General features: G+C 45.3%; 1 protein-coding gene across 3 annotated transcripts in view; it reads right to left on the bottom strand.

The window, feature by feature from the left end:
- Nucleotides 1–1,494: 1,494 nt before the first annotated feature.
- LOC135393910 (putative fatty acyl-CoA reductase CG5065) overlaps nt 1,495–23,155 on the bottom strand; it is a 54,025-nt gene continuing 32,364 nt past the window's right edge. For 2 of the 3 annotated variants that reach the window (XM_064624255.1, XM_064624254.1), the window contains exons 2-12: nt 17,936–18,052; nt 13,838–14,013; nt 13,533–13,605; nt 13,320–13,426; nt 11,576–11,753; nt 10,914–10,958; nt 10,684–10,802; nt 8,721–8,963; nt 8,480–8,609; nt 7,474–7,595; nt 1,495–1,742 (exon numbers count right to left, since the gene is read on the bottom strand). In XM_064624255.1, coding sequence (XP_064480325.1) covers nt 1,607–1,742; nt 7,474–7,595; nt 8,480–8,609; nt 8,721–8,963; nt 10,684–10,802; nt 10,914–10,958; nt 11,576–11,753; nt 13,320–13,426; nt 13,533–13,605; nt 13,838–14,013; nt 17,936–18,052 — 1,446 coding nt within the window. In that variant the 3' untranslated portion in view covers nt 1,495–1,606. Of the gene's footprint in view, nt 1,743–7,473; nt 7,596–8,479; nt 8,610–8,720; nt 8,964–10,683; nt 10,803–10,913; nt 10,959–11,575; nt 11,754–13,319; nt 13,427–13,532; nt 13,606–13,837; nt 14,014–17,526; nt 17,557–17,935; nt 18,053–23,155 lie in introns of those variants that run through there. The other variant, XM_064624256.1, reaches the window with a different exon arrangement.

The raw sequence follows: 23,155 nt of genomic DNA, 5'->3' as shown, positions 1-23,155 counted from the left end.
AGCGATATCATTCGAGTTTATTGTTGGCTAGGAGCGTGCTATGCGGTGAAGTTCATTTTTAAGAGTGATTGCTGTTGCAACACAATCACAAATTCTGATTCCTTTTTTTTTTTTTGCTCTCTCTCTTTCTATACGTTCCAGAAATGTAGGGTTTCTGAGTCAAGACGATGTATAGTTGGGGATGCAGTCGACGCAAAGAATTAGATGAAGATCCCGTAACGTGAACCCCCCCCCCCCTCCCCTCTTGGATAAAAATCCTGGCGGCGCCCAGTGTCCTACCACTAACTTTTCTGGACACCTATTTGCTTCGCTGCGTTAACACGGAATTTAAAATAACTATCGGACCTCGGTCGTCACTGTGAGGCTAATCATATCACCGAATTCACCGAATTACCGTGAGCAACGGGGTACAGTATTGCATCTGGCGATGAAGCACCACAATCATCATCATCACACAATAAAGTTGTTTTAAGCTCGAAATTTTGGTGTCTGGACCGTTAGGGGAATGAATCTCGCTGCTGAAAGTTCCAGATTAAATCGTCTCACAAAGTATACATATTTTTTCCTTCTTCGCAGTTGTCGCCCCGTTATGGCATCTGTCTGTTCGATGTGTGCCACAGCTGTTACTGACATCTTTACGCAATAGCGGCATTCGAAGCATACTTAATATAGTAACTCAGTTTCATCAACCGAATAATTGCGCTAAGCAGTCACCCGCTGTGGAAGGATTACAGTGCCGCTGAGAATTGACACGTGCCAAAAGGTTGCGTCTATAGTCTACACTCAGATGTCTCTATCAAAAGTATCAAACTACTATACACGTTGATTATTTTGCGAATCCGGAAGACTTTCTTCAGCCTTCGTCACCCTTTATAATATCAATGGACTTTCTATACTCGTATTGTTCGTTGGAAAATGCCTTCTTTTGAACCATGTACAGCAATGTCTTGCATACCAGAATTTACGCGACTGTTAGGTTAGATCTTTACTCACTCAGACTTGCATTGACGATGTTATACAAACGGAGATAGCACCTTTATTAGTTGTATTGTTCATATGTTATTTGGTACTTATTTGGGTACCGTTCTTTGGAAGTCTTGTTCGGAAGGCAATTATTCCCAGATATGTTCATGCCAAGATGACATCAATGTCAATTGATATCGTTTGAAGATGTGCAGCACCAGATTAAATCGACATCTGAGCTTACCTTTACTATCGAACACACACGACTGAAGGACGGCTTGTTCTTTTTTTTATTTTTTTAGTTCTTTGCTGGGAGAGCTGGGAGTACAGAAAATCCCAAGCCGCTGGAAGTTGTCGTTTCAACCTAGTGAAAAGCAGTTTTGTAAACTCGTCAGCGCAGAATGCCTCGAAGAAGTTTTGCACGCATTTTCTCCAGCCATTCTAGTACATCTTCGAAACGTAACGTCGTTGTTCCGTTTCACCACTGCGTTTTCCCACAACAGGCCGCTTTTAGCAAGCATGACGCAAGACTTGCTTTTAAAATTTTAATTCGTTAAGGGACACTGGAGTAAAAAAATGTATATGTATAAACATGATGCGTGATGAGATGACTGTGTTTTTTCTTTCTTTCTATCGGTGCTTTCTATCCGCTGTATGTGGTGGGTCCAACGGTGTCGAGGGCCACTTCCCAGAGTCGCCACAAGGTTGAGCCTATGTTGAGGATTTTCCATGCAGCAAACGCAAAGAGCACGTTGCCCAGCTGCTTGATATAATACAACCTGCATGAAAAAGGGCGCGTGTTTATGTTAGACAGCGAAGCACGTCAACTGGCTCAGGTTGACTACAGTTTCAAACTGGCGTACATAACTAAGACCAATCATAATGGCAGCGCATGAGACAAAAGACGACACAGAGAACGGGGACGAAACACTTCGTGTTTTGTCTCCGTTCCCCGTGTCGTCTTTTGTCTCGTGCGCTGCTACAATCATTAGTCTCGACTAATGATTTCCTATGGCGTAAAAGTCCCGGCTAAGCCGCGCCTTCCACTGAACAAGTTACCCGAACGTATCCCGTAAAAGACTTTTCTTCCTGCGAGGAGGGATCAAACGATTGCATCGTCCCAGTGGGACGATGTAATTACGCCCTCTACGAGCGCACACGCGCATAAAGAGACAGGCACAATAAAATGAATAAGGCAGGTTAAAGACTCGCCGCTCCGTACGTAGCGAAGTTGCTAATTTTAGCGATAGAGTTGCGTAGTGGACGTCCTCGTCAGATGCCACTGCGTCACAAGAGGAGTGGTGCCGTGACGGATATTGTCGTCCGCCAGGGCGGTGGAAGCTCATCGAACTCGATGACGCAAGCCGCCGAGGATTAAAGAAAGGGTAGCCGCGCAGTACGGCCGGACGGGTACGGCTAGGGTTGCCACCTTTCGTAGTGAAAAATACCGGCTGAGGGAGAGGAGGTGGGATAGAGGGAAAGGAGGAAATGCTCGCGGGAAAGGGAAGTGGGTGAGGGTGGAAGAGCACACACAGAAAACCAGAGAGAGAGCTCAAGACAATAGAAAGAAGCGCGTTCCTGTGTGTAATAATAACAATAATAGCAGTAGTAATAATAATAATAATGAGTAACTAAGGAAACAACTGGTGACTGCGCGGAGTTGGGTCTGTGGTCCAGATTTATTCAAGCTGTAGTGGAATGTTGAAAGGAAAAGCCCGCCCTATGGAAGGTTTTGAGCCGCAAATACCTGCAAAAGGCTGCCGGTATCACCCTCCTACCGGCAACCGGCAGAGCGAGCAAATAACCGGCCGTGCCGGTATAATACCGGCCTGGTGGCAACCCTATGTACGGCTCGCTTCAACCTGTGAAGCGGATTCCGCAGGAAGGAATGGCGTTCAAGTTAACTCCGATGTGAGCTGTACATACGATGAAAGAATGCACTGGATCTTTTTAAGAATTGCGAAATTATTCTTTGGCCAGTGACCAGTGTTAAGATTTTCTGTCCCAGATCCGCGTACCTGTCAGGGTCACTACAAACGTGATTTTTTCTTCGAGTGGTTTGTAAAATATTTGAAACTGACATTTTTAGAACTCAGTCCGAGAGCTTGTGTGGCGTGGCAAGTACAGTTGCAGAAACCGTGACGGAATTAAGCAGACTGCGTTATTATGAGAAGCGCTACTGCTACTTTTTTGCTGAGCTGCATTTTGAGTAGAAGAACGTCGATGCGAACAGAAGGGGGGCATATAGCGACACGATATATTCTTGGAAGCGTGCGTATTCGCGAAACGCCCGCTCCGTTTAATTTACATAATTCTCAGACGCAACGTTACTCTATATCATCTGCCCAAGGACGCGCAAGGAAGAAAGAAAAACCCCTCCAGGGCTCTCCCCTCGAGAATGTCGCTCGGAGAAGTATAGAAAGGCTTCTATACAAAGCGATAAGGATCTCTAAGGACAGAGGATTGCTATCTACCGCCCATGGGAGGAGGAGGATGTGCGGTCCAAGGCTGACAGTGACGTGCGCTCGAGATTATTGCTTTTCCGACCACTCGTAGTACAGGTTTCTTTGAACCCTCTAGTCACCAGGAAAGTATGTTTGTCCACACGCAGATGAGAAGCGAATAAATGATTTTCAAACGTGATATTTTCAACGCTAGGGACGAGGATATGTAAATATAGTTGGTGAGCTGGCACAGAGAGAACGTGCTTATCTGAGCAATTGCAATACAGTCAAACTCCTTTACAACGAAACTCAGGGGACAGCAAAAAAAAAAAAAAAAAAAAAAAATTCGCAGTAAAGGTATTTTCGTTAAAAAGGATGTCCATTATTGGACCTATAGGCTCCAGCGGGACCGCAAAAAAAATTCGCTGTAGTGGTATTTTCGTTAAAAAGGTGTTCGCTATAAAGGAGTTTGACTGTATACGGCAGTCGTCGACGACTGCCATATTGCAATTGTTTCTGTGCTTAGGCCCCTTGCAGCTTGTGTTGTGTTCGGAGAGCTTTTCGAAGCGGGAAAGTTGGCGAACGAATGCTGGCAAAACACGCAATTCAGCAGATAAAACCGCGTGTCAGTCATAATCTTAACGGACAGTGCGCAGACTAATGTAAACGAACCCGGGCAACCCATTAAGTTTACGACATCAAGCTAAAACAAACACTCATTTGTAAGAGCTGCACGTTTTGATAGCTTTCTCTTTCGTGCCACCTTGCCTTTTGATCAACGCAATGCGATAGTGAAACGGTAACGAATTCCATTGGTTTCCGGGTGCGGGCATCAGATGTATAGCTTAGTTAACCGGACACGACCCTTATCGCGCAATACATTTCGTATCCGTCTGCAGGACCAATGTCACACTTTGCCCGAGGATGCGCACGTGGACAGGAACAGCTGTCTATATCTCTCGTGACACCTCCGCCAATATAAACTCACAGTTGAAGTTACCCGAAATTGAGAGGACGAATATTTCGAAAACGAGCGTGATCGGGTAATCGGCTTATTCGTGCATGATAGAAGCATTCACGCTTGTATGTGTTTGTCCTTTATATGTTGTTCCAGCTTCAGAACATCAATTCTCTCATCGTTCACGTAGTTTAAATCGCAAGGCGCAATCTTCAGCACAATATCTAATAAATCTGATGAACTGTGTACATCGCTCAGTTCTACGCTAACTGATTGCGAAATGTGTTTTGTGTCGAGGCTCGCGAAAAAAAAAATAATAATAAGTGGGGGGGGGGGGGGGAAGAACATGCAAAAGAGAGCGAGGCAAATCGGCGATAATCCTGCAGCCCTACTTCCCCTCAATGCAGTGCTGCACGAATGGAAAACACGTCCGAAGGACCACGCTTTCCGGTTAACGACATGTTCAGTAACTACTTGAATGAAGCTATGCTTTAGGGGCCGTGAGCTCAACTGCTCCAAAACGTAACTCTAGGCTCGCTGGGCATTTATACTAATTCGATAAAGGCAAAGAGGCAATAGAATAAACTGCAGAACGTCAGCGACGCGACGAAATGGCATTCGGATGGGTTAGGATACCTTATACCCCTGGTACCACCACAGTGCCACTTCCCGACAAATCGGGAGGTGTACGTACGGCGCGTGCTTATTGTTGAACAGTATAACTTCACGTAACACTGATGAATTATGGTTTGCATGGCGCTTGTTGAACGATGGAAGCGTGGCGCCATCTGCGAACGTTGATACGTAACTCCGCGGGACGCCGCATTGCAAGGATACGGAGGAGGCGGAGGATGAGGAGGAGTGCGGAACTCGTTGGAGCAAGTTTCCCGCCGTTCCTCTTTCACGGCTGCTGCAGTAAGTGAAACCGAAACTGTCGAGCATACCAAGAAGGGCAGCGCCACCGGTATCGAGAGTATAATGCGCTCCTCCAATTGTTATGCGTATGCGACGCGGGAAAGCACGATGGTGTCGTCTGCGATATTTTATCCTGTCCTTTGCATTTCTTCTTGGAACTTTAGATATAAAGCTTTTTCAAAGCGCGTTAATGAACATTATCGTTCTCCTTGGTCACAGGGAGGTTGCTACTACGATCACGATGATGCAGATGGTGAGACGTTTCCTGCACTAAGTTGAATTTGTTAGAGGAATATGCCAATATGCTACCAAAACTGGCATTCTGCCTCCGCTCACTTAATTGGGCTCGCTCAATGGAGTCAGAAGAACGCAAAAGGAATGAGAGTAATGAAACTGAAAGGGACTGAATGAGTTTATGCGTTGCTGCCGCGTATTACGCTTCTTATTCTTCCCCTCTTCTTATTACCTTCTTATTACCGCCATCTTATGAATAGGCATGAGGGCTTTCCTTGCCATCGCACCTCTGTTAGCTACTGGGCCTATATGTAGAGGTCCAAGCTGATTGCCTTGCTTCCCACTCCCCTGACAACCCATGCCTGTTGATGGAAATGAAAAGTGACGAACCTCTATTTAATGCAAACAACGAAACAAAAAGCAAGCAAGCTGGTATGGGCTAGTAGTTGGTAGCCTGCCTCGTTCGTTTGTGCTTGTCCTGTGTCCATAATGGCGCAGACTTCCCAACAATTTCTCTAATGATTTTTGTGATGCTGGATCTCGGAAGTGTGATTTCAAGACAGAATGCCTCAGGATATGAGGGACAAACACATTGTGCACGTTTTGACGTGGGTAGTGACATGTTCTTCTGAATGTCAACCAATAGGGTTTATTCACTGACGTCACCTCGCCGCCATACTGCAGGTCGCTCGAACTTATGTTTCCGCCTTCTTCGTTCGGTGCCACATGCTTTTTGGATGACTATTAACGCTGCAAACAATGCAACTGCTTGGATATGATACAAATCACACAGCACAATAACATTGAAACACTAAGTATACGGTGAGTACGGTATAGTAACAGCTGGAATGGGACCTATAATATGGGGGCCGAATGCAGCACACCCGCCTGCTAGCGACAGTGGCGGTCTCCTGCGGATGACGACATGTGAATAGACCCTATAGGTGTCCGTCTGTGTACTGTGCCAAGCCAGCTACTCAGCACATCGACCTTTCAAAAATCTACATTACATTACTGAGGCTCCCCGATGGAGCTCCATGTGAGACTGCTTCTTGCACTCGCTATCACTAGGAGCAGCAAAAAGTATGACTGCCATGCTCTTTCCTTGAAGCGAAAACCCTTATTAATGGTATCCAACTACAGCTGTACCCCTGGTCACAAGTGGGCATTCCACTTGCGAGCGACTATTACTGGCAAATTGCTTTGCGCAGATATGTATGCCCTATTACTATGCAAACAGAATTTCGGAATGCATGAAGCACTAAGATTTCCACTTTCGGTATACCAATAGCTTCCTAGTTTTGGGCACAGTCCCTGTGACTTGGTGGTCACACATTGCCTTCGTTATCACTGCGTAGTCCACATGCGTGATTTAAATGAAGCGCAAAAGTAAACGATGTTGAGATGCAAAGTGCTGCTTGTCGAGAGCACACTTTGCATGCACATATCTATACGTTGTCGTTAATAATAATGCACTGTCATGAAAACTTCAATCAAGCTTCATGACCTGAACTGATATCTAATTACAAAAAAAAGGGGTCTCTGAGCGAATTTCCCACGGTATGGCAATAGATGTTGCATAATACAATTATTTCATAATTTTGAGAGTGGTGGGGCATGAAAGTGGGCGCTATACACAGTTTTCCCGTGGACGCCACCGTATTGAAAGAGCAGCGCCATCTAGCCAGTAACTCCGCGGGAAGGCCGCGAAACAGTTTACCACCCAAGCCAGAGAGAAGGAAAGCACTTGTTTCTTGTGTTCCCTTCCTGGTAATGCTTTCCTCCTTTCTGGCTTGTGCTGGCTGCAAAAGTGATGGGTGTGAGGCTGGCTGGAAAACAGAGTACAGCAACGCGTGAAACTTGTAGGGCACTTTAGAAAACCATTGCCGAATGCTGTCGACTGAAGTACATGAAGGAGTGGTTCCTAACGGCTAAAACTAATGCAGAATGGAGGCCCACCTTTGGAAATTCCTGGACTTGACCTTGGTGTGGTCCTCCTTCAATAAAATGTCCCGAGCCCCCACTGCATAGTTCAGGAAGAATGGTTTCCATTCCAGGGATTGCACATCGAAGTTGAATTCCTGAATGAGAAAGTTCATACGTAATGGTAGTTTTAGTTTAGTAGTTAATGGTAATATTCACACAAGACAAAGCACAACCGGAAAAAAAAGAGAAAAAAAGTTAACGTGATACCATTGTAGAGCTCAGCTCAAATTATGCAGTAGCGCCAAATAATTAAACAGCACTTGAAAGTAGGAAGGTGATAGCCTGGAGCCACCTATCCATTATGAAATTACAGTTACATCAGATTGTGAAATATATGGAGTAAATTTTAATTGGGAATATGAAGACAAACAAGAACAACAATCAAAATGTGTGCTGAAATACACGTTTGTGGACAGCACAGGTGTATGAGGTCAAAGGCAGTTTTTAGAAAGAAGCTGCTAATGTTACCAGACACAGTCCGCTCACCAGAAAAAAAATACATTGCTAATAGCTGGCAGTGAATTTGTTTGATTTGTTTGGGTCATGACTGTCGCTTCCAATACGCAGAAGAATCACCATTTTGTTTGTAGTCTGTTCCTCTGCAGTGTACCTTAAGAAACTGTATAATCTGGACGTTATTGATGTGGCCCTCATTTAAATCTCTTCGGTGCAGAGCTAGCAAGGCAGATGACCGAGAAACAAAGTGGGTTGAAACCATCAGGTATCTCAGCAAGATTATGAACATTGTTTGGTGATATCTAGGACAACAAGACAAGACACAGCGAGAGGAAAGTGAGGTCGAAGAGGCATCCGGCAATTACAGCGAAGCCCAGTTTTTGTTGTGCATGAAAGCAACACATTTCATTGGCTGCTTCTGGGCAGTTCGAGAGCTATCGTGGGACAATTATCCTAATGCTTAAAAAGAGCTACGCCTAAGACTATAAGTTCGACCGAGTTTGTTTTTTTACAACGTGTTTACCTTTTTGTCTTCAGGTGACAACTCATCGTACATGGACATCATGTGTTGAGTGTCAAACTTCCACTCGTGAGTTGTGAAGTAACTCAGGGCTTCCAGCAGGAGCTCCAGCTTGTAATATGTTTTCACTAACCTGCAAAGTGCAAGTGACGCTGATATTATTATCTTGATGGGATAGAGGAACAATTTCATTGGCAGTGCCTGCACTGTACATGGCACGAGCATATCAAGCGTTTGCACGTACCACTGCTTCTTGCCAATGCAGATGAGTAGAGCGTCCCCCACACAGGCAGGAATGTAGTGTTGGAGAAACATGGAAGCCCTGTGAGTGACCATGTTGTTACGTAGTTGAATGTCTGGGTAGCGTATGGCACTCTTGAATGATAGTTCATTCATCAGAGATTTCTGAATGGCCTTGAGGTCTTGCCAGCGGAGTCTGGGTGCTCTAGTTCCGCTTGCGCATTGGTACACTTGAACATCTTTCGGCCTGCATGTACACACAGCCAATAAGCATTAGAGTAAGCAACATTGACTTTCTTTACAAAAGCCACCATCGTTTTGGAGGCAGGTAGTATTTGGAACAGTTCAACCTTTTAATCGTAAAACGTAGTTTGTGCATAATGCACGGCATGTACAGCTGTTTGAAACTGTTAAGCAGTTTCGAACAGTTTTCCAGTCCAACAGGTTTCTTTAATACATGCTCAATTTACATGCATGTATCTGAGAGGAGCTAGACAGCATAAAGCAAAGTTACTTATGTTACTTCGGGCACTTGGCTGGCAATCGAGAGGTGTGTCGTTCAAACCCTGTCGCTGTCTGGCTTGTTTTCGACGAGTGCCATATTTTTACTTATGTTGTTCTACGACTATGACTTCCGTACACATGTCAGTTCCCCGGAAAGTCATGTTTTACTTTTGAATTATTTCGTTTCATGAATTTCTGCTGGAACAAGTTGCAGTTGCAATGCAGCGTAACTGTCTTCATGTACAGGGTGTGGCCGTTGTGGCGGAGACATTCTGAAGTCACAAAAATCGCACATGCCTCCTGCGACAAAACTACAGCAAATTAATCAGCTTAGGAAACTTTAATGAGTGGCAAGCTTTTGTGCAGAGCCAGTACTTGACCAAGTTAAAAGTCTTTTACATGTGTAGTTTACCTGATGAAGTACAGATTCTCTACGAAAAATCATTACTCATTAAAATTTTGCTATATGCTTGATTTGTAGTTCATGCAGCTTTACTGAATTTTTTAAATTTTTGTTCTGCATTTGGCTTCATGCCTCTCATGAAAAGACCGGTTGGCAGATTTTTCTTTGTTTGCTTTCCAGTGACTCGCTCACAGGCCAGGGTATATTAGAAAGAAAAACACGTTTCAACTGGTCTAGCAGAAACGGTATAGTTGGTTACCCTTCCAGGAAAGGTTTTAGAAACATTCCACAATTACGTGCTGTAGGGAGCAGCTGAAATCTGTGCCGTTTGTAAAATCAGTACCTTCATCTGTGAGGGGTCATACCTTTTTCCAGTACAACAGCTGACAGTGTTCTTTGGAGCCCGGCAATATAATCACTATTTTGAAAAATGAGCTTTCTCGTGCTATGCACTCTTTGTACGCTGGCTTATCTTTACATACACACGTAACCAGAGCGTCGAACCAAAACATTTTTAGGTTTCTTTCGGGTTCGGTCATAAAGGTTCAGTTCCGGAGCAGCTCCGGCGTTCACATATGTAGGTTCGATTAACCGGCTCAGAGGCTGCAAACCGGTTCGGAACCGGTTCCATGTTCTGATATGCTACAAAATTATAGGTCACTAAACATGATACAATATCTGTTAGTTACGTTTTTTATGCATTTATTTCTGGTTTGCGACCAACAAGACCCCCTTTGATCCCTTCCCCGAGCAACGTGCCGCCAGTAAGTCTGTGTGTAACCAAAGTTTCGGTTCCGGTTCAGTTATAGCTGAAACTTCCGGTTAATTTCGGTTTTGGTTCTGGTTCTGGTTTGGTTCGACGCTCTGCACATAATTCCAATGGAGCACTCTGGGAACGTGCCACATCCTGTTGGTTTTCGCATTTGGGAAGGTATAGGAGTATCTTGGAATTTTGTTCCAGGTAACTGACACATGTGTAAGTACGGCACTCTCTGTTGTGAGCTTGTGTGGCTTGGGTTTGCTGTGTACAAAACGTGCACAGATTTTGCACAATAGTTACCTCGTGATTGCGACGTTCCACGCCGAAGCCAAGATGCAGTTGACAACAACGTCAACAGGAACAAAATCTGTTTCGTACTCTGGAATACTGTATACACTCTTCAGAACACCGGTAGCAACCTGGAATTAAAGTTTTGTCATTGCAAGGAGCACAAAGGACAAATTAGCTGCAGATAGTCTTGCAGCGTTTATGTACGCACACAGTGTGCTTAAGCAAATATACATACTTACAGCAACAATAAGGCCTGTAGGTCCATTGAAATTGTCGACCCAGCCCTGTAAAGTAAGCAGAGTGAAGTGTTAGGTTGACTAATAAATGTGAAGAGAAATAGCGGGAGTGTATCTGCATGAATGGGCTAAGATAAGTGTTTGCCCTCTCTAGATCACTCACTCAGGGCAGTTTCCTTTACTGTTTTGTCAGAACTTTAACTCAAACTAAAACCATTAATTGAAATTCTCCAAACAGAGAAATAAAATCGCTTCTCTAGCACCGTGAAAGTCTTGGAGTGTATGAGCAATTTAGCAATGCCTTCAGGCGATGGTGGAAACATGTAGTAACATATGCTTCAATTTTCAGAGCACAAAAGAATGTGGAATGTTTGCATAGCTCACAAACAGTAAATCTGCTTAGCCTGTTGTGCACTGAATGTTTCTCAATGGACTGTCATAACTGCAAGCTACGAATGTGGCTAGTAGCAAAATACACTAAGGCAGAAATTTTTGTAATTGAAGCAAGTCTTACTGCTCTAGCGCACTTTCACTGAATGCCATAGAAATCTTTTTTTGTTCCACTTCTGTTTCTCCCTTTAAAGGTGCAACGGGAGAATATGTCATTGATGTCGCTGTGTACTGGGAGTGGTTTATCGCTTTGGAATTACTCAAATGAGACTTACAGGAAAAGGTTCTTTCCAGGAACAGACAACAATGGAAGGCCGGACGATGGCGACGGGGTATCCTCGACTCTCCCTCTGCACCAACGTTTCAGCCAGGCCCTTTGTGAATGTGTAAGTGTTGGGCATTTGTCCCAGCAGTTTAGGCTGACATGCTTCGAGCGTTTCATTATCGAGCCAGCTGAAAGTGACAGAGAATTGTTTATTTGGACATTGAGCCTTTTTTTGTGAACATGATCTGCAACCAGATGCAGAAAAAGTATCTGCAGCATCGCTCGTGCTTTGTTCATTGAGTTTTGTAAAAAGAAAAAAGAAAAAGTAAAACACATGAGATCCATGGTGTGTAGACAGCATAAAGGCGTGGACAGAAGAACGACGACAGTGACGACTGCGACTCGTTCTTCTGTCCGCGCCCTTTTGCTGTCTACACACCATGGATTCGTACCAACTACCCCGCCTTCATAGGCTTGTACATGATGAGATGCAGATGTGCTAAGCCTAGGGTGACCAGACGGGTCCCATCTTGGCCGGGACAGTCCTGTTTTAGGGGGTCGATACCGGCGTCCCGTCTTGTTGACCTCAGTGAAGTGTCTCGTGATACCAGATGACGGAGTATGAAGCGAGGATATCGAAACCGAAACAATGTTTGCTCCTCACACGCGTCGAATATACGTGTACCGAGGAGGAAGTCTCATGCGCGGAGGTGCACTTTACGGAGGTACAAATGCAAGCGCCACCTGTGGCACGCAAGGGTTCATGGGAAGTTATAGCGCCTTAGAGCATTGTTGTTGTAGTAGGTGGAAGAAGACCAACAACATTCCCCGTGTGCGCAGCAGCGGCGTTAGCCGGAGCAGACGACGGACCAGTGTCGCTCAAAGTTCCCATGCTGCTTTGCACCGCGCGCATCTTTGTAAAATCGTCCGTTCACGTGGTCATTTCGTGGCAGCACAGCCTAGGGCTCGGACATTGCCAGTCTGTGGCGCCCCCCCTGGATCACGTGACTGCTGCCACCCGGACATGGGTTCTAGGAATCTAGCGGTTTTAGTCGTCTGCTAACCCATGCGTCGTACGCACGGGCGTGCGCGCCAATCTGAGCCAATGCGAGCTCTTGCGGTGCGAATGTGACGACACGGTGTACAGTAGGGCAACGCGCTGCCCGGCCAATTCGGGACCGTGCAAAAAAAAAAGAAAAAGAAAATGTGCTAGCTGGCAGATTCCTGGCGCAGGGAAGGCACCACGCGAACTTGCGAGATTGCTACGCTTTCACCAAGCGAATAAAAGTGCTAAGAATCTGCAAAGAAATCTGTCAGACAACGGCCACCCGAAGTCGCCATCATGGTGCTTGTAGAACCACGCCTCCACCCAACGTTATCCCCATCCAACCCCCCCCCCAAAAAAAAAGTTTACAGTATTTTTTTTTAAGTGTTCCACTCCCCTTTGCTCTTGTGTTGCGTTATCTCCCTTCAGAAACATGGTCACCCCAGCTAAGCCTGATGGTACCACGAGGTATAAAACTTCGAGACGTCCTGCAAGGAAACTCCACCTCGCTACACAGTCGATGACTAGAGCAGGTGGGCTTCCGAGGCCCACCACACAGTGTATAGTGAAAACACCAAATGACACAGGGACACCTCAGGACACGTCTATAGAATAAGTTCTGGATAAAAATGAAGGATAGGGAATCGTAGATGACATACTGATATTCATGCATATTGAGGTTAGTGTGTGTATAGAAAGCAATACTCACTCAACCATTTTTATTATGTGGTCCGGGTCGTGGTTAGGTGGGTATATCTCTTCCTTTATGTCGTATCGGTCACAGTTGCAGTAGCACGTTGAAACATGGACTAACACCTGTGGGTGAATACACCATATCATTTTCGGTCCATCTAAGAGCGAATCAGGAATACCTTTACTGCGTTTTTATATTTAAACGTAAGAACCGATTCTGCGTATTTACCTTCAGGTCCTCCATCTCGTTGCACAGATTAATGATCTTCCTTGTGCCGTTGAGATTCATTCGAACTGCATTCCTAGAAAGACAAAGTCATGCATACCTAAGTCAAAAGTTCGAGTTGACAGACATAAATCACCAGAATCCCGAATTCTGAAGGTTGTTACAGATCATGGAAGCTAGGCTGTTCAAGTTACGCTATCTTGCAATACCTTTCGCATTGAACTCCAAATTCGGTTGGTAACAGCGTAAAGTCGCACGTTGACCGGTATTTTGTACAAATATTTGAATTCAAATGTTTCACTTCTTACTTGATGGGTTCGTCGAACTTGACTGTCGCAGCAGAGTGGATGACCACGTTGACCTTTGATATGAGAAGTGCCCGATCCTGGGGTTTGAGCCCCAGGTCGGGGAGTGTCAGGTCTCCGTCCAGCACCACGATTTTCTGAAAGGATTCTGGCCTTTCCTGGCGGAGCCTTTGGAACACCTGAAATAACGGTATAACAATTATACGACGTGACAGTTTTACAACAAAGGCGCCGCGCCCCGGATACCGAAACTCATCGGGCTCTCACGTCACAGCAGGAGTCCCCGCCAGTGAGGCAGCCCGAGAAAGGTCACGTGCTTACGGCTACCAATGGGAATTGGCGTAGCTCTCGCTCCCGTACAGCAGCGATTGACGCGTTCATGTGTTCGAGGACTTAATAGCGAGTTTTAGTAATTCGTACGATATCGCCTTTGCGTACGTAAGGAATAGCGTTGATGGTTCTGCGCACGCCCATAACAGAAAGAGAGCTTCGCGCAGTGCTCAGAACCACCAACGCTATCTGTAACGTTTGCTATCGCCTTTGCGTACGATGTCCTAAAACTCTCTAATAGTGAGTTTTATTATACCGTTGATAAAGTTATCGTCTCTATCGGAACCAATCGCACTCGTGCGTGACTCAGAATCTTATCCACTGATTGGTTCCGGTTGATACGGTGAGACGCTAGCCACCGTTATCAACGGTCTGCTAAAACTCTATAATAGAGAGTTTTAGCAGACCGTTGATAACGTGGCTTGCGTCGAACCGTATCAACGGGAACCAATCAGTGGGTAAGATTCTGAGTGACGCACCACTGCGATTGGTTCCGATAGGCACGATAACCTTATCAACAGTATACTAAAACTCACGATTATCTCGTCGAGCACGGCACGCAGCCGAAATCCCTTTTCCTCAATACCCTGGCATGCACTACAATCCGTCGGTGCGTGAAGTAGCTAATCACATCTGTCAAAGTTACACAATTCATCCCCCCTTTTCAGCATTTGAACCTATAGTATCCTATAGATAGAGTATCACCGTAGGGATTGATGCTTATCTCATTGATTCGCAGATTCCCAGACGCCTCAGCTTAGCAGTGCAGTATAAACGAGTTGGTCATGCTCGTTCTGCATTCTGTATGCATGGAAGTGTGCGTTTATGACGTCATAGATGCATTCCAATGAGAATTTTAGCCTTATGGAAGTTCGTGCTCTGAGAAATTCTTGCACAACCTGTAAACGCAGATATGCAAGAAATGCTGTCGTTCCGAAGCCTGACGTCAGAGAGTGAGTGGCTTATCAGCGGTTCATCGCGATTGTGGCCGCCAGATTTGCGACCTGTTGCCTCTGTTTATCGCCGAATCTGCGTCTCGCGTTCGAGATGCATCGCCGGCTGGCAGCCACAAAGGTGGGAGAGAATGGCGGACGCCCTTCCCCTTTATAGTTGCCAATTTTCGTAGCCTGACCTTGACTGGTCGCAGTATCTCTGCTTTCGAAATTACGTTTCTCCGAAATGATCTCTCACTATCAACATCGTCGCTTAACCGGGTCTCCTTGTTCGAAGTAACTTCAACATACTCGAACCGCGCTTGATTCTAGCCGCCTCTATTTTATGCGCGATAAAGCAGGTTGTCTGAGACTGGTTTGCATTTTTGTTCCTTTTTTTATGGTACCTTTAACACTATTTCTTCTTTTCTTTTTTATCGAGAGACACTTTATGAGGTTTAATGTAAAGTCTTCTCATTGCTTATGCACAGTGATGGGAAGTACTTGAAGTACCAAGTACTACTTTAAGTACATTTCTCAGTACTTTTGTTTAAGTACATTTCGATTTGTGTACTTTGCACTATACTTGAAGTACCTTTTTTCAGTACTTTTCTTTCGAGTACTCAAGTACCCAATTGGTAATGCAAACGCAAAGCTTGGTCGCGAAATCATTTCTTTTGGTTGAGTCAGCTGTAAACTATTCATGTTTTCTAACTAGCACTTAGCAAAAATGCTAGCCTAAAAGCTTTCTAAAGATAGCACTCGAAACATGATTACCTCACGTTTTATCACTACCAAGTGCTGAATCGTCCAGCGATACGATTTAAAAATACATCAGGAGCTAGGTACTTGGCGCTTTAATTCAAGTACAATTTTGAGGTGCTTAGCCCATCACGGCATAAGCATTCGTGTGCTATCAGATTAAACGTTTCAGAACATTGGACATTACAAAAGGAGGCAAAGTTTCGTTCTGAAGATCTTGTCCGGTTTTTCCTTTTTCGCTTTTTATTTATTTAGTTCTATTGCTTTTTTATGCGTCGTCAAAACTTATCCATACTGCCTTCAAGGGGACAGTCTAGACCTAAACCAAAGCTAAACAAACGCTGTCACGTTCTTTCTTTTGATGCTCACAGTCGCCGTACAAGATATTTAAATTGAATTCGCAGCCATTTATTTATTGTTTAATTTAATTAATCATATTTGTAATTGAATTTTGCAGCCGGCGTTTTCACTGCCGTGGTGCCATTAGGTGTAATTATATGCCAAACTTCCAGATCACTGAAAATTTCATTTTACCCTATCTCTAAACCGTCCTCGATCACCTTATCTCGGTCGCACGCCTTTGCTACCCTCGACAAGGTGCGATATCTCCGTCACCGTTCGTCCGTCAAGTTCGTTTTAATCCTTCATCATGATATCTGATATTCGCACGGTTCTCTAATCACGCTAATCAAAGGCTTTCGATGTCCTTCATAACCCCGGTAAAAAGCCATTTCCAAAGCACGTAACAATCTCACCCAATAGTGAATCAGTGACCTTCGAATGATGACTAGCACCACGAAAACTTCCGGTTTACTTTGACACCTCCTTCACGGGCTTTAGTTTTCCGCCGTCAATTGGGTCAGCGAAAGCTTACACAGTGCTCCTCCAGGTTTTTGTGTCACCGAACAGATCATGAATGACAACAGACACACGCGCAAAGCGGAGTCGACTATGTTGTCAAAGGTGTGTGTTTGCGTGACCCCATGACCTCTAATCGGAGGTGTGCCTTTGTATATCTTTCCTATGTTGAAAATGGGAAATCCGGACGCCGCCCACGAACAGATTTGTTTTTCGAGTGTGCGCACTCACGCTCGCACTGGAGCTTCCTGCAGTAGAAATTGAGCGCAACTTATTAGATTCTGAACGCTAACTGGAATTGCTGGCGTGCAGTTGTGTAACGGTGAAGACTACTGAATATACTCGAGTGCGTTCGCATGGTCATAGGATTGTAGACATACTAAAAAAAGAAAGAAATGAAATCGCTATCCTTTAATGCCCGTTATTGTTATTACTTCGAAATAACTGTGCGCATGAATCACTGCCAATGCGGGCGCTGGGGACCGCTAACCACCGGCGCCTTCAGCAGAGCCGCTTGAGATATGGTGCCTGGCTGTCTTCCACCCGAAGATCGTCCGATTTTACCCTATTTTATAGCTCCTGACAGAATACCCGATTTTGGCCTCCTGATTTTCAAAAACGTAAAAACTGAAAACCCAAAGGTCTAACCGCACACCAGAATGTGTAGCATTTCTTAGACTGTTTATTTTTTCGTATAAATAGAGACAATCCACGCACAAACAGCATTCAGGACATTGTATGACAGTAATCCGCAGTTCGCGCAGGAGTACTAATAATAGTAATAAAAAAAGTAATCCCTCACAACCTCACCAAGACCCTCAACATGAAGGCTGTCGATAACCCCGCAGTCTCAACGCAAAGAAACGTCGACGCACCGGATGGAATTATTGGAGACCTTACGGGTACAAGATCGAAAGAAAAAGCCACGCTGTTATCTATCCCAGCATCGGCAGACCAACCCTTCACCCCTATCAGGAACGGTCGGCGGATACGCCGTGCTTCCTTCCTGTAACAACGTTGTAGATCTTGAACTACTTTTCATTTCCGGAGCCTCCGATAGGAATCGGTAACATTGGCCTACATTTGGGCCAGGCAGAGAAGGTCTGCTCCAGGAAAGAATCATCGTACACGAGATGGCAGTGGAGGCACCTTGTTGTGTCTGCCGTTAATAATCACGGTCGGAAGTTACGAAGGTTGTGGGGGGTCTCCAAGGACGCACCTGCATTTTGAGGATGTCGTTGATCCGGTCTTCGGCCCGCTGTCCGCGTTTGCTGCGCACGATGAGGTAGATTGTGCCCACATTTGGACAGGATCTTAGCAATTTCTCCAAGAGCACCTGCGTTACAGAAAACATGCGTTACGCGTGCATTCACTGGCCCACCACACACATGGCCTACACTGTTTCCCAATCATGTCATTATGAAGTCATCCCACTTGCAAGTCCAATTCCCACGTGGAACGTCGACAAACAATTTCAATACGCGCGTCACACTGTAGTGTTAGGACCCTTGTGAATACTATATTCAATACCACGCTGCAGTACAGGGCAGTACAAGATACTGCGCGATCCATCCATGCTAGTGCATTTCAGCAAATTCATGCCTCGCCGTCAATACTTTCATCCCTTATGTTGCAATAATCGGCAGCTACCACACTGTAAACTGAAAAACACCCTTATGGGTGTAAATCGCTTGTCCTATAATTGACTCCTCTTTTTACACCGTATGGTCTGGAACACCCTTTTTAGAGGGTGTATCCCGTGTAAAACGCCCTTTGAAAGGGCGCTTTTCCTTGAAAATGCCGTCTTTTGCACCCTTTATACACCTTTTAGGAGGGTGTTTAACGATCTTACACCCTTCTAAAAGGGTGTTTAAAGGGTGCAAAAGAAGGCATTTTGAAAGAAAAGCGCCCTTCCAGGGGTGATTTACACGGAATACACCCTCTAAAAAGGGTGTTCCAGACCATGTACGGTGTAAAAAGAGGTGTCAGTTATAGGACAAGCCATTTACACCCATAAGGGTGTTTTCCAGTTTAGAGTGCAGCGTATTGGGAGAAATAAGACAGGGAAAGCGAAGGTGGTGGATGGAACTTGCGGATCATCCCGCCCCACAAAAGTAACTGAAGTAGTAACCGCGAACAAGAGAAAAAGTTTGTCAACTTTCCCCAAGTGTAACCTTGGAAAACGTCCTTTCATCTTTTATGTTTGTTTGCAAAATATTGGTTCGTATCTCCCATGCGAGGAAGAATACTTTTTCGTTGAGGAAGTATCCTGAGCGCCTCCAGGTGCCGCCCGTGGAGGCCAATAGTGGTTTCGGTATCGGCGCAGCACTACTTGTCGTGACGTAGAATGATGCGCGTCTTGCCGTTGCAGCTAATGGAACAACCGTAGGGCGGGGCTTAAACTGCCATTCTCAGTTTGAACACGACTATACACGCATTTGGAGTGATCGTGGTCAGGAATTGCTAAGATCACATAACAGTGACTGTCGGTCGATAGACATTTACTCTGTCTTTCTGGTTACGAAGGGATGGAGTGAAGGGTGTGCACCCCTCGTGCGCTCCGAATTAATTTTTCTCCATCTGTATGGTCTACTCACACTCATTGCGGTGTACCTCGAAATAAAGTGACCGAAATCCCCGTTGTAAAATAAACTTCTGTAAATACATGTTATCTGACTACAAAATGCACAGTCGCGCGTGGGAAACTGCCCATGGCGAACTTAGAGTAAGCTGGACATAGAAATGCAAACTTGGACTAACCTAATAATAAACTGACCGACATGCTGCTCCGTCGTCCCCGCCCTGCTATAGGCTTAACGGCGGCTAAAAGGTGGCTTTCTTTCATTAACGACTTGGGCAGACATAGAAAACCCGTGAATTTGAGCGGTTAATCAGGGACTCTTATCTTACGAAGCAATCGAGCATTCTGCTTGATTACGTCCTTGTTTCGAGAACGTGAATTTCGAGACCGGGGATTTTGCAACCGCGAATATCGAGGTCCTCCCCACTCACGGAAGGGTGGCACAGTCGCTAGCGAAATTGCCCTAGCGGTGCCCTCTAAAGGGAGACGTCAGTAAGTAAGCCCTCTACCGGCGTGTGTTATTATAGTGTAGCTTCAGAGCATACACTCACATGCACTCAAGAACAAGCCAATAAAAAATAGCAGGGTGAAACAACGACGTTAGTAGCACGCCGAAGAGGGTTAAAGGTCACTGTATCAGGGAGGGAGAACACAATACAGCGGATTATCTGCAAAGAAAATAATGGGCGATGTAATACACGCCCTTTCTGGAGTGTGTCATCATTATAGGTACCCACAGTGCACGTTCTTACGTCACAGTAAAGTGCGGAGGCACTAATCCTCCAGGGCACAAAAGCTGATGACCGTGGAGTTCACGCATAGCATTAGAAAAGAGAACGTAAAGAGAGAGGTAATAGCGAAGCGTGGGTGTCCTCTAGTCGTGCTCAACTGAAAGAGGAAATGAAATATATTCCGTCAGCTCACAAAATATTACTTCGCCGCAGATAGGATGGCTGGACACCAGCGGTCACGCTCCCTTATCCACGAGATAATGTAACCCATTATGCTCACTCTGCTTCCGTATTGGCTGATAAGACTGGCCACATGACATTACGCAGCGTGGTGGCGCTGCAGTATTTCTCCTGGCGCGCTAAGGCGTCCCCTAGATTCGGACTACATTCCCCTAATGCAAACTAGATTCCTTTTCCTTCTTAAGTTGGACACGGCTATAGTGGCACTGCTATAACGACTTGCGCATGTGCATTTTGCGGTGGAAAAATAAGGGGAGATGCGAAATCGCAGGTAAAACACGAGCTGTAACATATAAACCTACACTGGAAACTGAAAAACACCCTTATGGGTGTAAATGGCTTGTCCTATAACTGACACCTCTTTTTACACCATATGGTCTGGAACACCCTTGTGAGAGGGTGTATTCTGTGTAAAACACCCTTTGAAAGGGTGCTTTTCCTTGAAAATGTCTTCTTTGCACCCTTTAAACACACTTTTAAGAGGGTGTATAAAGGGTGAAAAAGACGGCATTTTCAAGGAAAAGCACCCTTTCAAAGGGTGTTTTACACAGAATACACCCTCTCACAAGGATGTTCGAGACCATATGATGTAAAAAGAGGTGTCAGTTATAGGACGAGCCATTTACACCCATAAGGGTGTTTTTCAGTTTACAGTGTATGCAAGCCAGCTAATGTACACTCGACGTGCTGTACTAACGTAAACACAGTGTTGTTCGTTCTGTGTTGCGTGCGTTTGCACTTTTTCCCAGATTCATGGATATACTGTCAAGTATAATAGCTGTCTGGTGACATTCATCCTTGCGGATATACTGCTCTAGCAACCTTCCAGGTAGCTGTCGCAAACAAGGAGGATTGAATGTTAAGATAGCCACAAGGGCGAGGGTACTCTTCCTTGTGCAACACGTCGGCTTAGCAGCCACAGCATACGTAAACAACAGCTATTTATGCCTTCTGTACTTTCCTGCGCACGTAGAAAAGCATCGGACAAACGTCAAACAACGGCCATCGTATCACTTCGTCAAATTTCTGTCTCGCCGGAGTTATATGCTTAGTATGTCGCATTATTATTAGCTTGACAACAACTCATGCTGGGTTTGTGGACACGAAGCTAGTGAACACTTCTGCGGCCCGTTGCCCAATAGCCAGAACGACGTTTGTTTGATTCCGACAAGATAAGATCGACAGGGATGATAGAAAAGTACTCTGGAAAGCTAAAAATGTTCACCAAGGTTAGATACGCACCAAGTATCCCGATACCCTTGCTTTGTTGACATCGGAACCTGGTCGAGCGCCAAAGATTACCCGTTGCTAACAGGCGCAGTGCAGGAGCATTGATGTAAAGTGTGCGGGCCACTGATTCTAGTTTCAGATTAGATACATTCATAGCTGGATTGGCAGCATAGAAGCATAAAATCAAATATCGCGCCGCGAAAACATTGCCTTGACCACAAAAGTGCTCAAATACAGAATTCCAAGAACAGACGAACGGTGGAGGGTCATATGGCTCGTGAACAGTTGTAAAACGAAACGCTACTACGGTGCCTAAATGAGCCTGATTGTGTCTTAACTAAAATATTTTTAGGTCATCTCCATCCTATTGAATAATGTATAAAAAAATTCCTGCAAGGAGGGGGTTTCGTCATCGCACTGAGGGAAGCCAGGGGATTAGTAAAATCGAGAGCAGGTTCGTAAACACGTTGCGCAACAAATATAGTCAGATCTTTTCCCTGAGCCCCTGCGCGAATACAATTTAATGAAATATTTTCCCTGTCTCGGTGCATGCTCGTCATGAAATGTGGAGCAACTTTCGTCTTTGTGGTGGACACGTTCTCGAAAAATCCTAGTCCTAAGCCTGGGGCATCGGTGCACGGGTTGCAGTCTGTAGCTGTTGGGAGAGACCGCACTGAAAATTCCTGAGCGTGAAAAAAATAAAAATAAAAAAGAAAACGCTTTCCGTAGCTGCGGCGACTGCAATTCGAACTACTCCTGATTCATGCTATGGCAGTCGATATCGGTACAAATCTGTCCTATGGAAGGTCCACTGTGGGTTCCCACGATATGTGCCGTTATATTTCACCGCGCATAGCGCTCATCTTCAAAATATATGGAAAAAATAACGAAATTTGAAACAAAAATATTCTATGTATAACGCCAGGAAGGCTTCTGTGGCATCCTTCGCTGTAGCAAGCATATGGTAGTGCAACAACGAAGACGCAGGGTTCCGCTTAGAAGCCGTACATAATCTGCTATTCCGGGGACTGTGGCATGTTCTACCATCCAGAGGTTGCGTCATATAATGGGGAAAGTACCCTGCATCAATCGGGTCTCTATTGACCTTTCATTTTTTTTCACTAAATGCCCAACTACCTAGCCTCAAAAGAACAAGTAGATCTTCCTGGATTGTGTGTCGCTTAGAACGAAAAGTGCATGCGGTTCTGTAGACACCCCTATAATGTAAGAATCCCACGCAAACAGAAGCGAAACATGTAAATCTGAAGTGCAAGCCGTGCACATGCACGTGACCTGTGCGTGACCTAACTCTCACTTCTATACGGGGGATTCTCTCCCGGTAGACCACGCACTGAGGAAGTTCCCGAATAAAGACAACAACGGCAAGAAACAACCGCCTTCTCCGAAGATTACGCGTTTTTCCCAGCACGTAGCTCGTTTGTTCCGTCAGTGAACGTTATGTATTGGTTTGAAGATCTGTCTTGAACGACGGGGAAGGAAAGACCTATTGACGCGAAAACAACGTCACCATCTGTTCGGAAAACCAAGACTGGTGCTTACAGCGAATCACAAATCCCGGGGTCACATCTATCTAGGGTTGCCACCAGGCCGGTATGATACCGGCACTGCTCTGATACCGGCACCGCTCTGCCGAGAT

Source organism: Ornithodoros turicata, chromosome 5 (genome assembly GCF_037126465.1).
Source record: "Ornithodoros turicata isolate Travis chromosome 5, ASM3712646v1, whole genome shotgun sequence".
Lineage (NCBI taxonomy): Eukaryota > Metazoa > Arthropoda > Arachnida > Ixodida > Argasidae > Ornithodoros > Ornithodoros turicata.
Note: the sequence above shows the minus strand (reverse complement) of the source record. Positions and strands in the feature narration are given on the sequence as shown.